Source organism: Balearica regulorum, chromosome Z (assembly GCF_011004875.1).
Source record: "Balearica regulorum gibbericeps isolate bBalReg1 chromosome Z, bBalReg1.pri, whole genome shotgun sequence".
Lineage (NCBI taxonomy): Eukaryota > Metazoa > Chordata > Aves > Gruiformes > Gruidae > Balearica > Balearica regulorum.
Genome location: NC_046220.1, coordinates 32,092,922 through 32,111,371, shown reverse-complemented (window position 1 = coordinate 32,111,371; position 18,450 = coordinate 32,092,922). Strand labels below are relative to the sequence as shown.

The 18,450-nt window shown below is 41.2% G+C and overlaps 1 protein-coding gene across 8 annotated transcripts in view; it reads left to right on the top strand.

Annotated features, from left to right (window-relative positions):
- Positions 1–18,450, top strand: part of ZNF462 (zinc finger protein 462) — a 96,464-nt gene that overhangs the window by 65,568 nt on the left and 12,446 nt on the right. For 7 of the 8 annotated variants that reach the window (XM_075740853.1, XM_075740852.1, XM_075740858.1 and 4 more), the window contains 2 exons: positions 10,817–11,081; positions 13,252–13,388. In XM_075740853.1, the coding sequence (XP_075596968.1) occupies positions 10,817–11,081; positions 13,252–13,388 (402 nt within the window). Of the gene's footprint in view, positions 1–10,816; positions 11,082–13,251; positions 13,389–14,854; positions 15,066–18,450 lie in introns of all 8 variants that reach the window. The other variant, XR_012833142.1, reaches the window with a different exon arrangement.

Genomic DNA, 18,450 nt, shown 5'->3' with positions numbered 1-18,450 from the left:
TTTAAATTTTCTGGGGGAGGGGTTTGGACACCACTCTTTTGAAGTTTGAGACCATTTTGAGTGTTGCTTGACTGGGGAGGCAGACAGCCAGTAGTGACTACAGGGCAAATTCAGACAAAGCTTCAATACCTAATTGCTTTAATTGCAAGGTGAGTTGGAAGGATAGCATCCAAGTTAAGAGGCAAGATGATGATTTGCTTACTGCAGAACAGAAGATGCCTCTGCTTTTGTAGTTACAGTCTGGCTGCAAAGAGCTGTCTACTTGTTCTGCCTGCTTTTGCGCCCTGTAGGAGTGATGCTGCGTGCATCTTCTCACTCTGAAGTATCAGATTAACCCTTCTTCCTTGCAGGCCGCTTTTTTTACCCCAGCTGTGTTCCTTCTTTCTCTAACCCAGAGCAAATTTCTGCTTTCCCCTCAGACTACGCCTATATTTCCTTCCCAGAGGTGCTGCCAGTGGCCACACTGCCTGCCAGTGCTTGTTAAAACTCTGTGGCACTTGTTGGTGTGTCTTCGTTCCTGTGGTCAGCATTAATTATCAGATGTTGGATCAGATGGGAACTTTTGTCCTGCATGAGATTGGCAGGGACTAGAGGAACAAGTGCAGGGCTTGTTCACCTCAAAGTTTACTGAACAAACTCCTCTCTGTTTCAAGGCTCTATGGCACTAGGAACGACCTTGTTCTCTGCAGCTGTCTTCCACTGGTGTATAGTCGTTTGGCTTTTGGGCTTTTCCTACAGCATGTTGAGAACAGTTTTGTGGCTACTGGAACAGAGAAATATGTTTATTCTGTCATTGGCTGTGCTCTGGGGGGTGTCAACTTGCTGTTCATTGTGCTGTTTTCTGGTCCTGAGCTTTTTGTGCTGAATGGGTAAAACCAAAATTGAGATTCAACAGGACGGAGACGGGAACTCATGCAGCTGGGAGAAGGTTGCTGCCAGTCTTTGTATGGATTTGGCCAGCCTGCTGTGATAGGATTGATGTGATACTGAAAGACTTGCCTAGGGTAGAGAAAAGACAGAATAAATTGTTTGGGTGGATCAAATAATAAATGAAAGAAGAAACATCTTCTGGATTCCTTCAGGGCAGACAGAAATGACCTGATTGCACCCATAGGGGAAAGAAGGAAGAATATCTAGACTCCTGTTGTTTTTTTTGCTGAGGTTTTTGCTTTCTTTTGGCTCTGATTTTTATGTTCAGGATAGGGGATGAAGTGGTAGGTGATGCTGTCTTAGCTGTCATGTACTGCTGCTGTCCCTGGAATTTGTGATCACTCTGTACAGACTAAAAAGGATGCTATTGCTGTGAAGGGATATGTGGTATGACTTGACCAATGCTGTGCAAGAGAGCACTTCTTCAGGCTATTGTTCCCATATGTTAGTAGGCACCTTGTGTAAGCTAACTGATATTGTCCCTGTCCCCTGAGACTCCAGTTACTTTCTATTGATCTAAAACCTGCTAGAGGGATTTGGTGCTTGACAGAGAGGTAAAATTCCTTTGCTCATTTTAGCTCTGTTGAAATGGACATATGTCATCATCATAGTTGATGGCCCAAAGTTTGACTTTGAAGTAGCTGGTTTTATTTCTTCTTTAAGGGACATTGTTACTACATTTTGGTACCAATGTTTGAAAATATTGCCTGAAGTGATCTGAGATTACTCCACACCGGTGATAGAGATGAGGTCTTTCTGTTGCCAATGATAATAATAATAACACCAAGGCGTATACTGGAAGTCTCCACAACAAATTACAAGTTCCTGAGTATTAGGATTAGAATGGATCCTCAGTACCCATATATTGTCATTATAATTTTAGGGCTAGTTTTAAAGCAGAATGCAAAAACGTAGCACTGGATAAAGCTGGATTTATTTCTTCTTTTCATTTCAAGCTTAGAGGCAAGTGAGCATTTAGGTAACAGCAGCATGTGTGTTTGTGGCTATGTGTTTGTATTAATACAAGTACTTAAAGGGCCAGAGCAAGAGAGAAGGAAATTTGGAGTACTCCTGAAAAATATCTGATGGATTGCCCTTAAAAATGAGAAGGAAATCATGGACCATAATAGCACGAGGATCATTTGGTTACTGGTGCCAAAAAAAATAATAATAAATTGCTCGGTAGATTATCGTCTGAGTGAAAAATCAATTGAACTAGGAAATCTTTGTAAATTCAGAAAAGAACCTGTTACCAGTATGTCCTTTTGGCAGATTGGTTAAATATCTTGCTAAAGCTATTTCCGAATCTGGTTGTGCTCCTCTCTTCTGCAAGTGTTCTTCCACTTATGAGGTTTGAGTTTAGCTCAACAGAATAAGGAATAGCTAGAAAACTTTTTATTTTATGGAAGTAGGTAAGCACATGGAGATCACAATGTTTGACATGTAGCAGAAGTCTTGGTTTTGAGTGCCACCCTGTATTTAGGCAATGGAAATTTATTGCTTGAATAACAAATGATAAGAATACAGGATTGAAACAGGACCAACAGTTTGAACTGTTCACCCAGTATAAGCCAGTGGCCGCAGATTCTCAGCCTGCAACATTCTTTAAACAAAAGGCAGTGGATAAACGTAGGTGAAATAACATGAGTGCCAGAGGAATGGAAGCATGAAACACGCCCCATGCATAATGTAAGTGAAAATGGCAATTGGCAAAGCAACCAGTGGGGTTAAGAAGCTGTAGTGTCTTGGTGCTGATGTTGCAAAGGTTGCAAGTGGTGGAACAGCTACTGAAAGAGTCTAGTTTATAATGAGAGGGTTGTGTGCAGCCTAAATATGACTAGTAAGTGGCCAAGTCACCTAAAGAACTGCAAGAAAGTTAAGTTGAAGCCAGGAAATAAATTTTGTTGTGGGGAGGACAGATGAAAAGAAGGAATAACTAGAAATTAGATGTTTATGATGAAGTGTTTCCTGACCCCTAAAACTGAGCCTTCCAAATCACAGCATTAGCAGAACAGGGTAATAATTCAGGCAGTGTTCATGACCATTTTGTGCCTGTTGTGAAAGTTGATGCTAATAGGAATTCCTGAAAGTGTTGGATACTCAAAAAGAGGAGGGCATGGGGAGCTCTTGGATTGATCCTTCTCTTCTGCTGGAAATAATATGGTATAACTTACTTCATCAGTTACATTTCTCCTTCCTAAGTCTTATACAATTCCTACTGCTTTCCTTTGCATCATCTTACACGAAGTATTATAGCCACTCTCCAAGATTCTTCAGTAGGCAGTTGTATGAGACAGTTGTACGAGACTCTGTCTGTGTAAAGAAATTCAGATGACAAAATTATTTATTATTTTCTTCTTCTTGGATGAAATTTATGTCCCTTTGAAATGATTTTGATATTAACACAAGAAGCTGCATAGCATATATCCCATCTCAGTTCCGTTCAGGGATAGGTGTGCACATGACTCAAAAGGGAATTCAAAGTTATGAAGAAACATGGATATAGTTTCTCACCTCTTTTGAATAAACAAGATCGTATAGTCCAAATATCTTTCTGGTTGCCCTCTTCTGAGGCTTAGACATATATGTAATATCTTTCTCAAAAAAGCTGGTCCAAAATGATCCAAAAAGTGGCCTTTACAGATAAAGCTGAAATAAATTCCTCTGACAAGGTTTTTGGGGTTTGATTTGTTGTTGGTTGGGTGGTTGGTTTATTTGTTTGTTTGTTTGTAAATCCGTTAAATGAGAATTTAGGCAGAAGAGTAGGTTCATATTCTGTTTTTCAACATGCAGTGAATAAAACTTTCTTGTACTGTATGGTTCCCTAAGCTGCTTCATGAATGTTTTGTTGCATCCCTCTGAATCTTAGTCTTTTCTATCTTCTCCTCCCATCATCTTAATTTATTGCCAGAACATTTCACCCTCCCACATATTCTTCCTTCCAGGTCAGTGCGTCATGGCATAAAGTGAACAAATGTGTGTAGTCTTGACAATCTTTGTATGACGCCCTGCTTTGCCACCTTCCCACTTTTCAAGCTGTTGCTATTCATGACTATATGCTATCCTATCACTCAGTGAGCTGGTAATTTTGAGTCCCATTGAATTTCAGAAGGGATTATGTTCTTAATCTCATCGGTTCCACTCTTAGCCTTATCTTACGCCTTTTGAAATAATAATAATTATTATTAGTTCAATCCTCCATGCTTTTGGCCATATATTTTGTTGGTATTTTTTGGTATAGTATTGCATCTCGATTTGGTTTCACAAATATATTTCTATCCAGAGGACACCATTTGTCTGCTGCTTAATTCCTTGGAATTTCTCTTCCACTCTTCCTAGAAATCTTCTCTATGTGAATGAATTCAAAGAAAATTAAATAGCATTCCAAATATTTTCCTTTTAGTCTCTTTAGGACTTTATCTCACAGATCTATAATGTCCTGGGCCTGTATTATTACTACATTCCCCTTGTTCCCCCGAAGTGTTTTTAAGCACTTCTTGTTATTTATACATTCTTTTTGGTTTTTTCTTATCTCAGTAGCCAAACAACCCCTTCCTCAGTTTCATTTGTCATACAAGTGCTGATCTCTTTTGACTTTGGTTGATGTTTCTGTGTGGATTTACCAGGAAAGTGTGGTGTCTTCATTTTTTTTCTCCCACTGTCTCCTTCTGGTCATTGAGCCATTCAATTATGAGTAGTTTGCAAATTCAATAAGCTTGTTTTCCAGTGTACTCAAACAGTTGCTTTTCCTGAACGATATTTCTCCTTCTATCCCTATCCCTCATTGTGCAGGCATGCAAATACTTGTATTAGATGTGTCTAGTTCTGTGCACCCTAAAAGATTGAAGCAATGGTTTAATTTCTTTCCTTTAATAGGTACTTTTTCCTCTGGTTTCTCAACTGCTGCTCAGTGTCTGTTACTTACACATGTCCAGGTGTTTTTCTGGTCTGTTGCTGTTGGTTTAGATGTCTTGTTTTAGTGTGTTTTGCTGTTGTGTATGTGTTCATCGATAGCTCTGAAAATACCTACAAATAACTAAAACATTTAATTTCTGAGTAAATTTATGGATTGGGTTAAGAAACTTTAGGGGTTTTTTTCCCTTTGAAAAGATCCCCAGTTTTTCTTCTTTTAGGTGTCTGAAACATGTGCTATGCTGCAGAGGATCCATGAAAACTTGGATTTTCATTTTGCTGCTGTGCTGTGTTTTCATTGTATATTTTTCCACAGCATGTGATTGCAGGATATGCAGGTGTGATCAAGCTGCATTTTCACGATTGCATTGTATTGGAGACTGTGACTGCTCTTTTGGATGAGCTAGTAACTTTCAGGATTGTTGATGGACTCATTGTGCCAGTCTTTGTGTCTCTCCTTTGAATAAAGTTTTCAGGGTGGCAACATCACTTACCAGGCATTTAAGTGGTTTAGGCACTCTGGAAATGCTGCCTCTCCCCACTCCATGCAGAGATACTATGAGTCTTACTTATGTATTATTATCAGCACACAGTAGTAATTTAGGTACGTGTCATGGTTTTATTGTGGCTGCATGGTGCTTAGCTGCCAACTGCAGCAAAACCACGACAGCATGCCTGTGTAGATGGGGCACCATGTGGACAGTCATTTCTACTGCTTTCTTTTCAACTAGTCATTCCTGCAATTGGATATGAGAATGCTGTTGTATACTGTAGGTAGATTCTGTGGTCTTTCAGGTCCATAGGTGCTGGCAGGGATTACATTACTTGCTAACCTTGTTATTCTTCCTGTGCAGGTAGTGAAATTTCAAAACTGAGATTTGGAGCATCGCTGCTGTTCTCCCATTTTTTTACTACATCAGTTACTGTTAATTTTTGTCTCTTGGCATGACTGTAGGTGTCCTTCCTTTTATGTCAGTTCATCCCATGTTGTCATCTTGCTTTTGGAGTTGCACAGTGAAGTCCTTCCATACATTTTAAAAAGTAATTTTATCCAAAATGAATCTCAGTGTTTTAGGTGTGGGGTTTTTTTATTTGTTTGATTGTTTTAAATCAGTCAGAGCTAAGTATTCCATTTTTTTCCCTTGCATTGCATATAGGAACATCCTTTATTTTCTTGTGCTGTCTCGAGGCTGTTCAAAGAAATAAAAAATACCATTTTTTTCCTTAACATGTTGTGGTGGGTTAACCCTGGTTGGGGGCCAGGTACCCACCAGAGCCGCTCTATCACTCCCCTTGTTCACTAGACAGGGGAGAAAAAGTACTACAAAAAGCTTATGGGTCGAGATAAGGACAGGGAGAGATCGCTCGCTAGTTGTCGTCATGAGCAAAACAGGCTGAACGTAGAGAGGAAATTCATCTAATTTATTACCAAGGAAAACAGAGTAGAGGAATGAGAAATAAAATAAAATCTTAAAACACCTCCCCCCACCCCTCCCATCTTCTTGGGCTCAACTTCACTCCCGGCTTCAACCTCAGCCCCACCCTGCCCAGCTGCACAGGGGGATGGGGAATGGGGGTTATGGTCAGTTCATCACACGTTGTTTCTGCCACTTCTTCATCCTCAGGGGGAGGACTCCTCTCATCGTTCCCCTGCTCCAGCATGGAGTCATTCTCCCGGGAGACAGTCCTTCACCAACTTCTCCAACGTGAGTCTCTCCCACGGGCTACAGTCCTTCACGAACTGCTCCAGCGTGGTCTCTCCCATGGGGTGCAGACCTTCAGGAGCAAACTGCTCCAGCGTGGGGTCCCCCACGGGGTCACAAGTCCTGCCAGCAAACCTGCTCTGGCATGGGCTCCTCTCTCCACAGGTCCACAGGTCCTGCCAGGAGCTTGCTCCAGCGTGGGCTTCCCACGGGCCACAAGTGGGGTCCTCCATGGGCTGCAGGTGGAATCTCTACAGCCCCTCATCCTTCCTCCATGGGCTGCAGGGGGACAGCCTGTTTCACCATGGTCTTCACCGTGGGCTGCAGGCGGATCTTTGCTCCGGTGCCTGGAGCACCTCCTCCCCCTCCTTCTGCACTGACCTTGGTGTCTGCAGATGTTCTTACATCTTCTCACTCCTCTCTCCGGCTGCAAAAGCTCTCTCTGGCTTGTTTTTTTTTCCTTCTTAAATATGTCATCACAGAGGCGCTGATTGGCTTCGCCTTGGCCAGCGGTGGGTCAGTCTTGGAGCCAGCTGGCATTGGCTTTATCAGACACAGGGGAAGCTTCTAGCAGCTTCTCACAGAAGCCACCCCTGTAGCCCCCCCCCCCGCTACCAAAACCTTGCCACGCAAACCCATCACACATGTACTTCCTGGTGTTTCATTTTTCTTCATTTTCTTCCCCTTCAGGTTTTCTCTTTGCCTGTATGTTTTACATTACTTAATACAAATTCTCTAACTCTTCCCTTTGCTTATTTTAATGTCTTTTGTCTGCTTTCTGATTTTGATGTAGGCCTCTAAGGCCATTTTACTTTTTTTCAGACATGGATGGCTAGACCCTCTTCCTGCTCCAGGCCGCTTCTCTGGAGTGCTCCCAACCCTTTGTGTGTGGGGTGCAGGAAAAAGACTGAGATGGAACTTATATTGTGTACAGCCATGACTCAGTTCTGAGGGAAAAGCTTTGCTGTGTTCCTCCTTCATTCTCCATTCTTACATCCAGGCATCCTGTTGTTGCACCAATACCGCCAAAAGGTGTCCAGCAGTTTGGTGCACAGCAGCTCAAGGCTTGTGTAAAAGCTAAGGCTCTTATACTATTTGGTCAACATCTTAAGTCAGCCCAGCACTGAAGTACATGCAGAGCTGTTTGGAACACCAGTGCGCTCTTCCAGCAGAAATAGAGGATGTGCCCAGGTAGAAGTGCTCTGCCAGTTTAAGGCAATGCTGTTGCTCCTTGGCTGTGGATTTGCCTCCCTAGTCCTTCTCTCAGGTACTGCTTTTGAAAAATGAATTAAAAAATCCAAAACCTCAACCCCATCATCTGTTTCTTATTTGCTGGCAGTTCATTCTGTGCTGTGTGCTAAAACGCATGTTTGGAAGCAAACTCAAATCAGTTACTATCTTTCCACTGCCTTCACTGGTTTTGGAGTGGGCATGAAAAAGTGTGGTTCACTCAAGTCAGTGGAAAACCTCCCATGCCTTTAGTTGGCTTTGGACTCTGTCCGAAGTGTTCCTGGTGGACCTGCATGCTAGGATAGCTCTCTGGCACGCTGATTCTCAGAAACCAACAGAAGCCTTATACACATGTGTTAATCCAGGGTGTTTTTCTTCAGGAAGTGCGAAATCTTGCACTCCAGAAGGCTTGCAAAATAATGAAAACATTTGGCAAGGGAAAAAGGGAAGGATACACAGACAGAACTATGGACACGCATGCTACCATTGTTTAAGTGTAAGAGTCTCCGTATAACCTCTTCAAATGGCTTTTTTTTCTGTGAATATCATGACTATCTTAATAGTGACGGGGCAATACACGAAAAATTGTAAAGTGGCCACCATGAGTCCTGGTTGAAAGAAAGTAAGAATATTAAAGGTAGAATTAGCTTTTGGTTATTGCTGATGACAAGGAAAGCTACTTTGTGTACTCTTTTTTTCTGTGGGAATAGACATGTAGCTATGTACTTTTGTAGTTTTCACATACTAAATTCCACAGTAGTACGTAAATATCCGATTGAAAGTTTGAAACCTGGAGTAACAGATACCAGATGTAAAAACTTCTGAAGTGTAGTCATCTTCCAAACAACAACAAAACTTCCTTGTTCTGAAAATAATAATTTTTAAACCTGTAACTTTTTTAGTGGATATCACTGAGACTTTGGCTAGGAATCTTGATGATGTGATGGAAATTTTTGATCCCTTCCTCCTAAGGAAGGGAACGGTAAGCTACGAACTAGACTTTAATCAGTATCCTACAAGTAATCTGACTAGTACACTAACAAAAAGAACTGTTTCCAGTACTATGAACTTTTTTTTAGGCTGTCATACCCTTGTCAGGAAATCTGTCTAACTGTGTTTTGTGCTTTTAGAAGTATTGAACCCAGTAGCCCAGGCACCAGGCCACAGATATGCAAGTCAGCATATCTGCTCTGAACCATGCATCCTTTTGGATCTTAAGGTCCTGTTCCAAAAGAGGGCAAGCACACGGTTGCTGCCTTTGAGGGAGAAGATACTTCTGCAGAGGTTTTCAGGTCCTCAGGCCTGTCCTGTGCCAAAGTAAAGGAAGTGGGGAGACTGTTTCAAACACAAGGAAAAGAAAGCCTTGACATTTCAGTGGGTGGAGCTCACTGTGAGCCCTCATGGTGAGCAAACCTGCTGTAGAAGTGGTGGAAACAGAGGTGGTAAATGCTGCATTGTTATCCTGCCTCAGTTCATGAAGCTTGCACAGGAAAATAAAAAAGTATTATTTCATTCATTTTACCAGAATCTTTCATGTCTCTGCTTTTGTCGTTGCTGTAAGGCTGGTGATAAAGCCAGGGGAGCCTGGAGACATTTATCTCCTGCTTGTGGTTTTTTTGTGTGTTTGGTGGTTTGGGTGTTTTTTGTTCTTAGTTTGTTTTTCATTTCTTGGGCCTGTATAACCCCTTTCTGTGGTAGTGAGAAGAGAGCAAGCATTTTACTCTTTTGAAGACAGGTGGAGAAGTCCCCACACTGAGTGCTGTTTGCCTTTTGATTCTCCACACTAATTGGCTAGAAAGTTTCGACAAGCATGTCTGTTAGAGAATTCCTACATATTCAGCCTTGAGGAAATAAGCTTTGGAAAATGAAGTACCCATCAAAGCAAGAGGTGGCTGCTACAGTTTGTATCCCGACTTCCCACTCTCCCCCACTCCCACCTTGCTTATTTTCCCCCTTCTTCCAGAAAGCTTAAGAAAAGAGCCTTTTGTCTTCTTTCCTGAAAAGTTACAGTGAAATTCATCTGTGCTTTATTCATCTGCTTTTCTGCTTTCATTTGTGCCATTCGTGGACAGCTGTGGGTTATATGGGGCAAAGCAGTTGAATTCCTAATCTCCACAGTCAAGTAGTGTATTGGGAAAGGTTCAGCACTGCCCTCCCACCCTCCTTTTTTTTCGGGTCCAACTGGAGTATTATACCTTTCAGTTTCAGTACTGTGACATCTCTGGACTCTCCACAGGCCATTAAAATGGTGTGACAGAGTTCTGCTGGGTTGTAGAAGGGACGCGTCCATACAGATACATCTATATAAAGAGATCTCTTTCTCAGTATAGCAAAACTTAGCAGCTTCTAAGGAAGTGTGATGTAGAGGTTTGCTGTACTGGAATTTATGATTAAATATCTCTTCTTCCGATGGCAACTTCATTTCAAACATTATCAGTTAGGTGAAGTTGAATTTACTTTTTGTGAAGACTGCTTCAAATGTAACAAAATTGTATCATTTTCCTAAAGTTAACTTTTGTTGTGGGTTTCTTAAATAATTCCATGAATGAGTAGGGAAGAGTATCCATTGCTTTCCTCCCACACCTTTTAGATAGGCTGTTTACGTGTATCCTGTGCCAGATCTTCATCTGGTGTAAACTGGCATAAGACATTTGAGAGGATCTGGTCTGATTTATTCACCAAACACATAAACACTTGGTAATATGATTAATGTGCTTTCCCTTCACGAATTAAAAGTCTCTTAAAACCAGACTTCTTTTTAGACTACTTTTAATTTAAACCAGTCACCTCTTCCCTCCCCAAATTAGATCTAAAAAGTATAATTTATAGTGATGACCTTTTAAATTGTAGAATACACGTTAGATTAGATTAAGAGATACTACACCTCTTTTTCTTAATCCCTTCAGAAAGCTGTCGTTGGATTTCATAACCAACATCTTGATCACCCCCCACTAAAAGCTGACAGGTGCTGGAGCAGGCCTCAAATCTTTTTAGATTTGTTGATCCACCTGAAATAACAACTATCCTCTATTTCTCTACAGACTCTTCCTACTCTGAGCCTCCTGATGTTCAGCAGCAGTTGAACCACTACCAATCTGCAGCTTTGGCCAGGAACAACAACAACATCAGCCCAATCTCACTTTCCGGGAGTGTTGCAGGAGTGGAAAAAACGGAAGCCATCCTTAACTGCGAATTTTGTGAATTCTCCTCGGGTTACATACAGAGCATTCGGCGTCATTACCGTGACAAGCATGGAGGGAAAAAACTCTTCAAGTGCAAAGATTGTTCCTTTTATACAGGCTTTAAGTAAGTACTGTGCAAAACAGATAAACTGAACTCATAAGCGGTTTTTTAGCACTTGAAAAGACTTCTGAGATCTTTGAGAACTGGCTGTAGCTAACAGAAACATGGCCACTGCTGACCAGGGAGAGAAACACAGGAAATGCCATGCCAGATCACAGCAGCATCCATGTAATCCATTTGCCTCTCTCCTGAAACAGCCGGTACCATCTGCTGCAGACGAAAGCACAATAAGTCCTTGCAGTAGGTTTTACTTGCCGGAGGAAATGGTACAGGTAGTGCTTTTTACTCAGCCTAGGCATTTAGAGGGCTATCCTTATCCTGAAGTGTGAAATTTTTCTCTAGAAAAATCAGATCATTTCCTGGTGCAACCAACATGAAGCTTGAGACAATCAAGTGTCCTAGGGAGACAGGAGAATTTATATCACCTTTTTGAAAAAAACCTCTCTCATGAAACTCTATTTCTCCTGCAATCTGTCTAGCTAAAATGCAAAGCATTGTCTAGCATATCTGATAACATAGAGACATTTCAGAAAATCCAGTTTGATATGCAAAATTTCAAAACTTGGTGCTGTGTGTGTTTCTCTTTGTGTGTGTTTTTAGCTGCTGTTCCGTAAGGGAAAAAAAAAAAAAAAAAAGACCTAATCACTGTATGCTGGACCCTTGACCATAACGCCCTCAGCTAATATTTGATGTCTCAAACTTGTTAAGTTCTTAGGAGACTGGTAACAGTAAGCAGTATGACTGGATAAAGGGGGGGAGTTCTTTTGAAGAAAATTTTGAGCACAGACCTGAGAGAATCCACACAAGAGCAACGTCTAGTTACATGTCTGTAGTCTCTGTTGCTTCAGCCACTTCCTGGTATAATTTGCTGCTTGTGCTTTATATCTTGGTTGATATCGGTCTTAAAGATTACCAGCAGTTGCCAGGTCTGTTCTATCTATTTGTATCTTGCAAGTGCCATTTTCTTCTACCTGGATGAAATGAAATCATCTTAAATCAAGCAGCATTTAAACACGTTCATAATTGCATGAGGGAGTAGTGTTCTTTCATGTGGTATCTTGAACATTCAGGAATTAAGTTTTACTTCTTTTAGAAGCACAGCATGTTTTCTGTCTTTAAAAAAAAAAGGGGAGATGGGGCAAAAAACCCCCATACAAATCCCCTCTTCACCTCATCACAGAAACTTAAATGCATGAAAGCACTCACTAAGGTTGATAGAAACACACCTGTAGCATTCAGTGATCGCTGGATCGTGCCCGAAGCCAGTTGTGTTATTAAGTTGCTTTGTGTTCATGCTAACAGTCTTGACAAACTTAGAAAGACTTCTAACTCTAGTTCAATGTGGCAAGCTCCTTGGCGTTTGCAAGCTTTACCCCTGCTTTAGGAAAAAATGACCAAGTGCCCCAAGTTTAGACACCTCTTGTTTCAGTAGCTGAGTTTGTGGTTAGATAGGTGTACAGTTAATTTCCTCTGTATGCATGTCTCTTGCAACTTTTAAGTATGCAGTCAGTGTAAAGCCAGCATGAATTTTTTGTTCAAAAGTACTGTGTAGTATTCATTCATTCCTCCACATTAATAAGGAGAGTATTCTTAGCCTTGGGTTTTCAGATCCTTACAGCTGATGCTTGAAAACTTAACTGCTCGGTCCCAAACTCACTGTGAACGCAAGTCTGTTTTGAGTCCCAAATCTAAACATTTTAGCTGGTTTTAGGCTTGTCTCGTAAAGACAGAGGTGGTTAAGGATGTTGCCTGTCTCAAGAAGTAACTCACCTCTGCAAGTCCAGAACAGTTGATAGATTTTGTTCAACTTGCTAAAAGTTTAATCTTTGCCAGAGAAAGAACACTGAATATTTCAGCCTGAAGACAAATAATGAGCATGAAAGATGGGAATTCTTTTGCTTACCTTAACTGTAGCAATGTGACTATAGAGCAACCCATGCAAAAGAATTTTTTGTCAGAATGAGAGTTTGTTACTTGAGGATGCAAGCCTGCAAATACCGCTGCTCATGTGTTACTCATGTGAGTAGCCCTGCTGAAATGCCACATGGCATTGTGAAGACAAGGCTGAGTGGTATCTGTACCATTTTACATGACACGTCCATATAGAGCTGTGACACTTCATTGTTCCCTGCACACCTCTTCTAACTGCTTCCATCTGTCCCCCGTTTCACAGATCTGCTTTTACTATGCATGTGGAAGCTGGACATTCAGCAGTTCCTGAGGAGGGACCCAAAGATCTTCGCTGTCCTCTCTGCCTATATCACACCAAATATAAACGCAACATGATTGACCATATAGTTCTGCATAGAGGTAACAATATCCCTGTATATGTCTCTATCTGGTGAGACGAATGCTGAACAACGCCCTTGTCTTTCAGAGTGGTTTTGTTAAATTTTTCCATCTCTGTACATCATTAATTTTTCCCCTCTTTGTACGTGAGGACAAGTATGTTGAATAAGTCATTAGCCCTTGAGTAGCTTTTGTTTCATTTCTACATGATGCATGTTATTTATTTCGTGTAAAATTCAACGTTAGCCAGTGCTGAAACAGGGCAAATTTAAAATTGTTTTTAAGCTTTTCCTCTAGAGAGGGTAACAGTCATCAAACACCTGTTTAGCAAGGGTTGCTCTAATTTACTGCTCTGATCTATGCTAGAGTTGTTTCCTGCTTATGTCCTTGTTATCATAAAGTCCTTGCTGTCATAAACTCTGTGACAGGGTGTATCAATTAACCATAGAGGCCCCAAAATATCCCTTGTTTACTTGTTTGAATTTTTTCTCTCCAGCGTTCTTAGGATCAAAACAAGAATTATCGTATTTTTGTTTTTCTTTAAGACTCCTTTTCTATATCTACCTCTCTCTTTTTTTTTAAGCAAGCTAAAAGTGGGATTAGGGATTTCTATATTCTATTAACTATGGGCTTGCTAGCTCAGAAGAGACAGCTGTTTGGGCTCCCTGGGCTGGGATTCCTGCCCATAGCTATCACACTTGATGCTTGTAGATGGTCTGTTGGCTGCCGAAATCCAAACCCATGTGTTGGGATGGCACTCTGCCTGCTTGCAGGTTGGGCAGAGTTTCACAGTAGGGTATTGGTGGTGAGCAAACACAAGTTTCGCGTGCCATCTTTTTCCTGGAGGAGATCCTGGTGTGACAAGCACTATCTTAATTCGTTGTAACATACCACTTTTCAGTGTTGGTAGTATAAAGTCCTTCTTGTACCAAAGCAGTGAGGTTGGCAGAGTTCTTACAAATTTCTGTCTGCTAGTAGCGTTATTCTGAGGGAACATCTGGGAAAAATGACCTGTCAGTGATTCAGAAAGCATGTTACAAAGCTGCTTTATTTGGTTGTAAGAGTTTGGCAGATGCTTTAGCTTTTACTTCCTGTCTTTGAAGGTGTTGTTGTGGCGGATTTTGCTCAGCTTCAGGGCATACTCCAGAATTAGCTGACTTGAGAAGAAGTTTTTAGTTAACCCCTGTGCAGGGGACTGTGAGGTTCCAAGTGCTACTGAGGTGTGCTCTGGTTTGTGGCTGTGCCAGGGCTCCAGTGGACGCAGCCAGACCTTTAAAATACAGATAGAGAAGCTGAGGGAGAACTTGATGGGCTTAGGGTATTTTCCATCACGCGTAGACTTGACACTGGGAAGTGTCCTGTTGCAGAAGTGGAAAAGCACATCATGTGCTCAAGCAGCTGTACTGCCTGTACAGAGCTGTTACTGACAAATTGAAAGGAGGTGGTTACCTCCTGGGTAAGTGACACTGTGATCTGTTCTTTTGTAGGGCTGTTGCTTCAGTTGCACAAACCAACCTTGAGCCTTTGTGCTGCTGAAACAAAGCTGATGGCAAAGGACGTAATGATACACCCGCTGGAGCACTGAGAGAGGTAAAACAGAGTAAAAGAAGTTTTAATCCAAATGGGATTTTAGCTGATAAAAAATTTCAGATGCCACTGAAGGAAGGACAAGGGTTTTCTATGGCATCAAGCATCCAGGTAATAAAAGAAGTTCTTTCTGGTGCATATGTCCAGCTAAAAAAAAATCCTCTACTATTGTGTTTAATTGTGTGAAGCAGACGATTTTGAAAAGATTTAACATGCACTGAAAGAGAGACTGGGGGATGGTGAATGTAGTCTGAGAGCCTTCCTTTTTTATAGGCATTACATTGGTAGAACAAGGGTGTAGCCCTGATCTGTGGTCCAAGAAAATTAGTTTTGAGGTAGATGGAGTGGTGCAGTGTGTAAAATCAAGACTGAAGGAGTTGATCCATTTCATAGTAATGTTCCTCCTGTGTAAAAAGACATGTTTACAAATGCATGACTCTTACATCACTTCCAAGTTGCTGTATCCCTAATCCTTGGTGAAACAGCATGTGCTTGAAATGGAGAGTGTATTTGCCTCTTAATGAGTGGCTACAGAACCTGTGTTTTACAGAGCTACAGCATTATCAGCTAGAACTCTGAATGCCTAGTGAGAAAAAAAGGCAAGGAATTTGCTTCCCATCAAGAATGAGGGCAAATAGGAAGCCTCCAAGAACCTTCTTTCATGTATCACCCGTTTCTCATCAGTGTAAAAGCGGTTCATTATCCCTTACGTGGGCACAGATGGAGCAGAGACTCATTACAGGTAGCCTGTACAGGGGACTAACACAGCTAGAGGCTGCTATGCAGGTAAGGGAAGAGAAGTTTGGCTCTCAAGTTCTTCCTGGCCTTTGTCACAGCCAAGCCTTGGGAGAGGAGACACAGCGGAGATAGTGATCTCTTGCTCTGTGGACAGCAGAGGTGTTGGCCTTTAATTTAGTCTGGACAATGCAATTAGTTTTCATTATCCCTTCCAGGAGCATTCCCATCACATATTTTGAACCACATTGGTGTTTTTCCAGGGCTAAATGCAACTTACCAAGATCACTATTGGGTCTGCTTTAAAATCCTAGGGGCATTACTTTTTCTTCTTTTAGCGATCATTTTATTCTCCTCCTGGTAGTGAGAACAAAATAGTGATTTTGTTCTTCCATTTAATAGAAATCACACCAATTTCTTTTGAATAGTAACTTTAAGATAAAAAATTCAAATTTTCAAATTCATCTACCTCCCCAAAAGTATCATTGCTACATATCCTGATCCCTTGTACACACAGCTTCATAGATACATGCAGAACCCTTGTGTTGTGCTTGCTTTTGGCTACTGCAAATGCAACAAGTTCTGTGACTGTAGCTTGGATTTGCAGGCAAAAATGCATATTTTCAAACACTCAATGTGACCAAGTAATTGGTCTGTGCCTAGATAGTAGGATTGTTTTGTTTGTACTTGGTTTACCTTTAAGGGAAGGAAATAAAGTGTTTATGTTGTGGTGTGTTGCTGAGTAAAGGTATTTCTCCTTACAACTGAGGACTGACAGAGTCATGGGCTTTTTTATGCCTTGAGCAAAAAACTGTATGTCTGCTTTGAGTTACTGTATTGCAAATACCTAGTCCATTAATGGTCTTTCAATTTAATCTCTGATCTGCATTACAGATATTTCAGTCTAATGGAAAGATTGGATTTTTTAAACCAAGATGATGCTTTTTAGGTTATTATTTTGTTGTTGTTTTTTAATTACACCTGCTAAATTGTTACACAATTCAGGACATCTTGTTGCAAAGTGGGCATATACAGTAGTCTTTGTTTAGACACTGCTGAACTTTGAAGAACTCTACACATGGATAAAGAAGCTACCTTTTTCAATTTGTGCATGGGGCTTTATGGTTTGCTGTAACTTTGTGAGTTGTCCAGATATGATAAGTGCTCTAAACGAGTAATTAAATAAACAGAGTTTTGTAAGCGCAAGCCAGAGCATCACCTTAAAAAATGTGAGGTTCTGGATCCAAATAACCCTGCAAGTTCCAAAATCATTGCTTGGAGGAACTTCACTGACATGAATATATCATGGAAAAGTTTTAAATCATCCCCTGAAAGTGAAATCCTTCAGGCTAGAGTTGATGGTTATGTTTATTTTGCTTTTCTCATGTTATTGTGCTGCCTTTATTTTGGGGAGCATGTGTGTGATTGTGAGAAAATAGCTTTTGCTAATGTGAATTAGGGAATACTGCATTACTGCAGACTGGTAGATAAAAAAATTTATACCTTCCTATGTTTTAGTTTTGTAGGTGTGTTTTGTTGGGGGTTTTGTTGTTTCGTTTTGTTTTGTTTTGTTTTGAAGCTGTGCCAGGTGCTAGAGGAATAGTGAATTTTCAAATATTTTAATTAGTGTTTCTCTTTTTGAAAACTTCACTTGCTTTTTCACTTTTCAAACCAGCTGCATCACGTATTTCAGTGAGTTCATAAGCCCACAGCTGCAACAACCTTGTAAAAAGTCTTCTTATGACCCCAGAATCACAGCCTTAAATTCTGTTGTCTCTTAGACTCTATTCACCCCTCCCCTTTTCCCACCCTGAATGGTCATAACTCGGTGTCTTTATAGCTAGAGAAGCTGTTGTTGGTGTAGAAGAGGATTACAAGTCCACAGAGTTTTTTTTTAAGGTATAGTTTTTGGGAAAACTTCCACTTTTTGAAGTGGCCGAAGGGGGAGTTATGAAGCAGGTTAACTTTTGTGTTCAGGGAGAAGCTGAGCAGGATGGAGTATTTTGTTGGCTGTGGAAAAAGTCTTGTGAGCAGCCGTGGTATGTTGATTGCCAAAAGTGAAAGAACAGTTGAGCGTTACCACCTTGCTGACAGCCTGAGGGAGTTTGTTATTTTTGTAGTTGTCTTTGGATGTGATATTATCTTCCTCATTAAGGAAAAGGGGCCATTGGCTCAGGTCCATACGTGGATTGCCACACCCCCCCTAGCCTTCATGTTTGCTGTCTGAGATTCAGGCCTGGGTTTTTTATTCATTTGTTTTAACCTGTCATTAGGGATGAACTTGCATGAGGAGGATCAAACCCCTCCTTTAATCTGTGGTCCAGAAGGAGTAACCGTAATAAATTTCAGTGTTCTAGTTCAAAAGGCCAGTTGAGTAATAAAAGCCCGTAATGAGGATCTTTTGGTGACCCTCAGCTGAAGGGTCAAATTTGGGGCTTCCCTTGTGTGCACAGCTTGGGGAACCACAGTGTATGAGTGTTATGCATATCGGATTCTGGCTCTGTCAAATGACTAAAATTAATTGCTGCTCTGTGAAACATCAGTGCTTTGTTTGAGAAGTGGAGAGTTTAAAAACTCAGCAAGAGCATTTTCAGTACATGCCTGTATCCATGATCTGAACTGTGAGAAGTGTGACGTGACATGACATGCGTGCAGATTTTGAGAATGAGCTTTCTGAAAGCTGTGGGTGTGTTGGGAAGCTTCTGCCCCTGACTGAACTGCACAGCCTCTTCTAGGAAAAGGTGCTGCCTTGCTTGCCCTC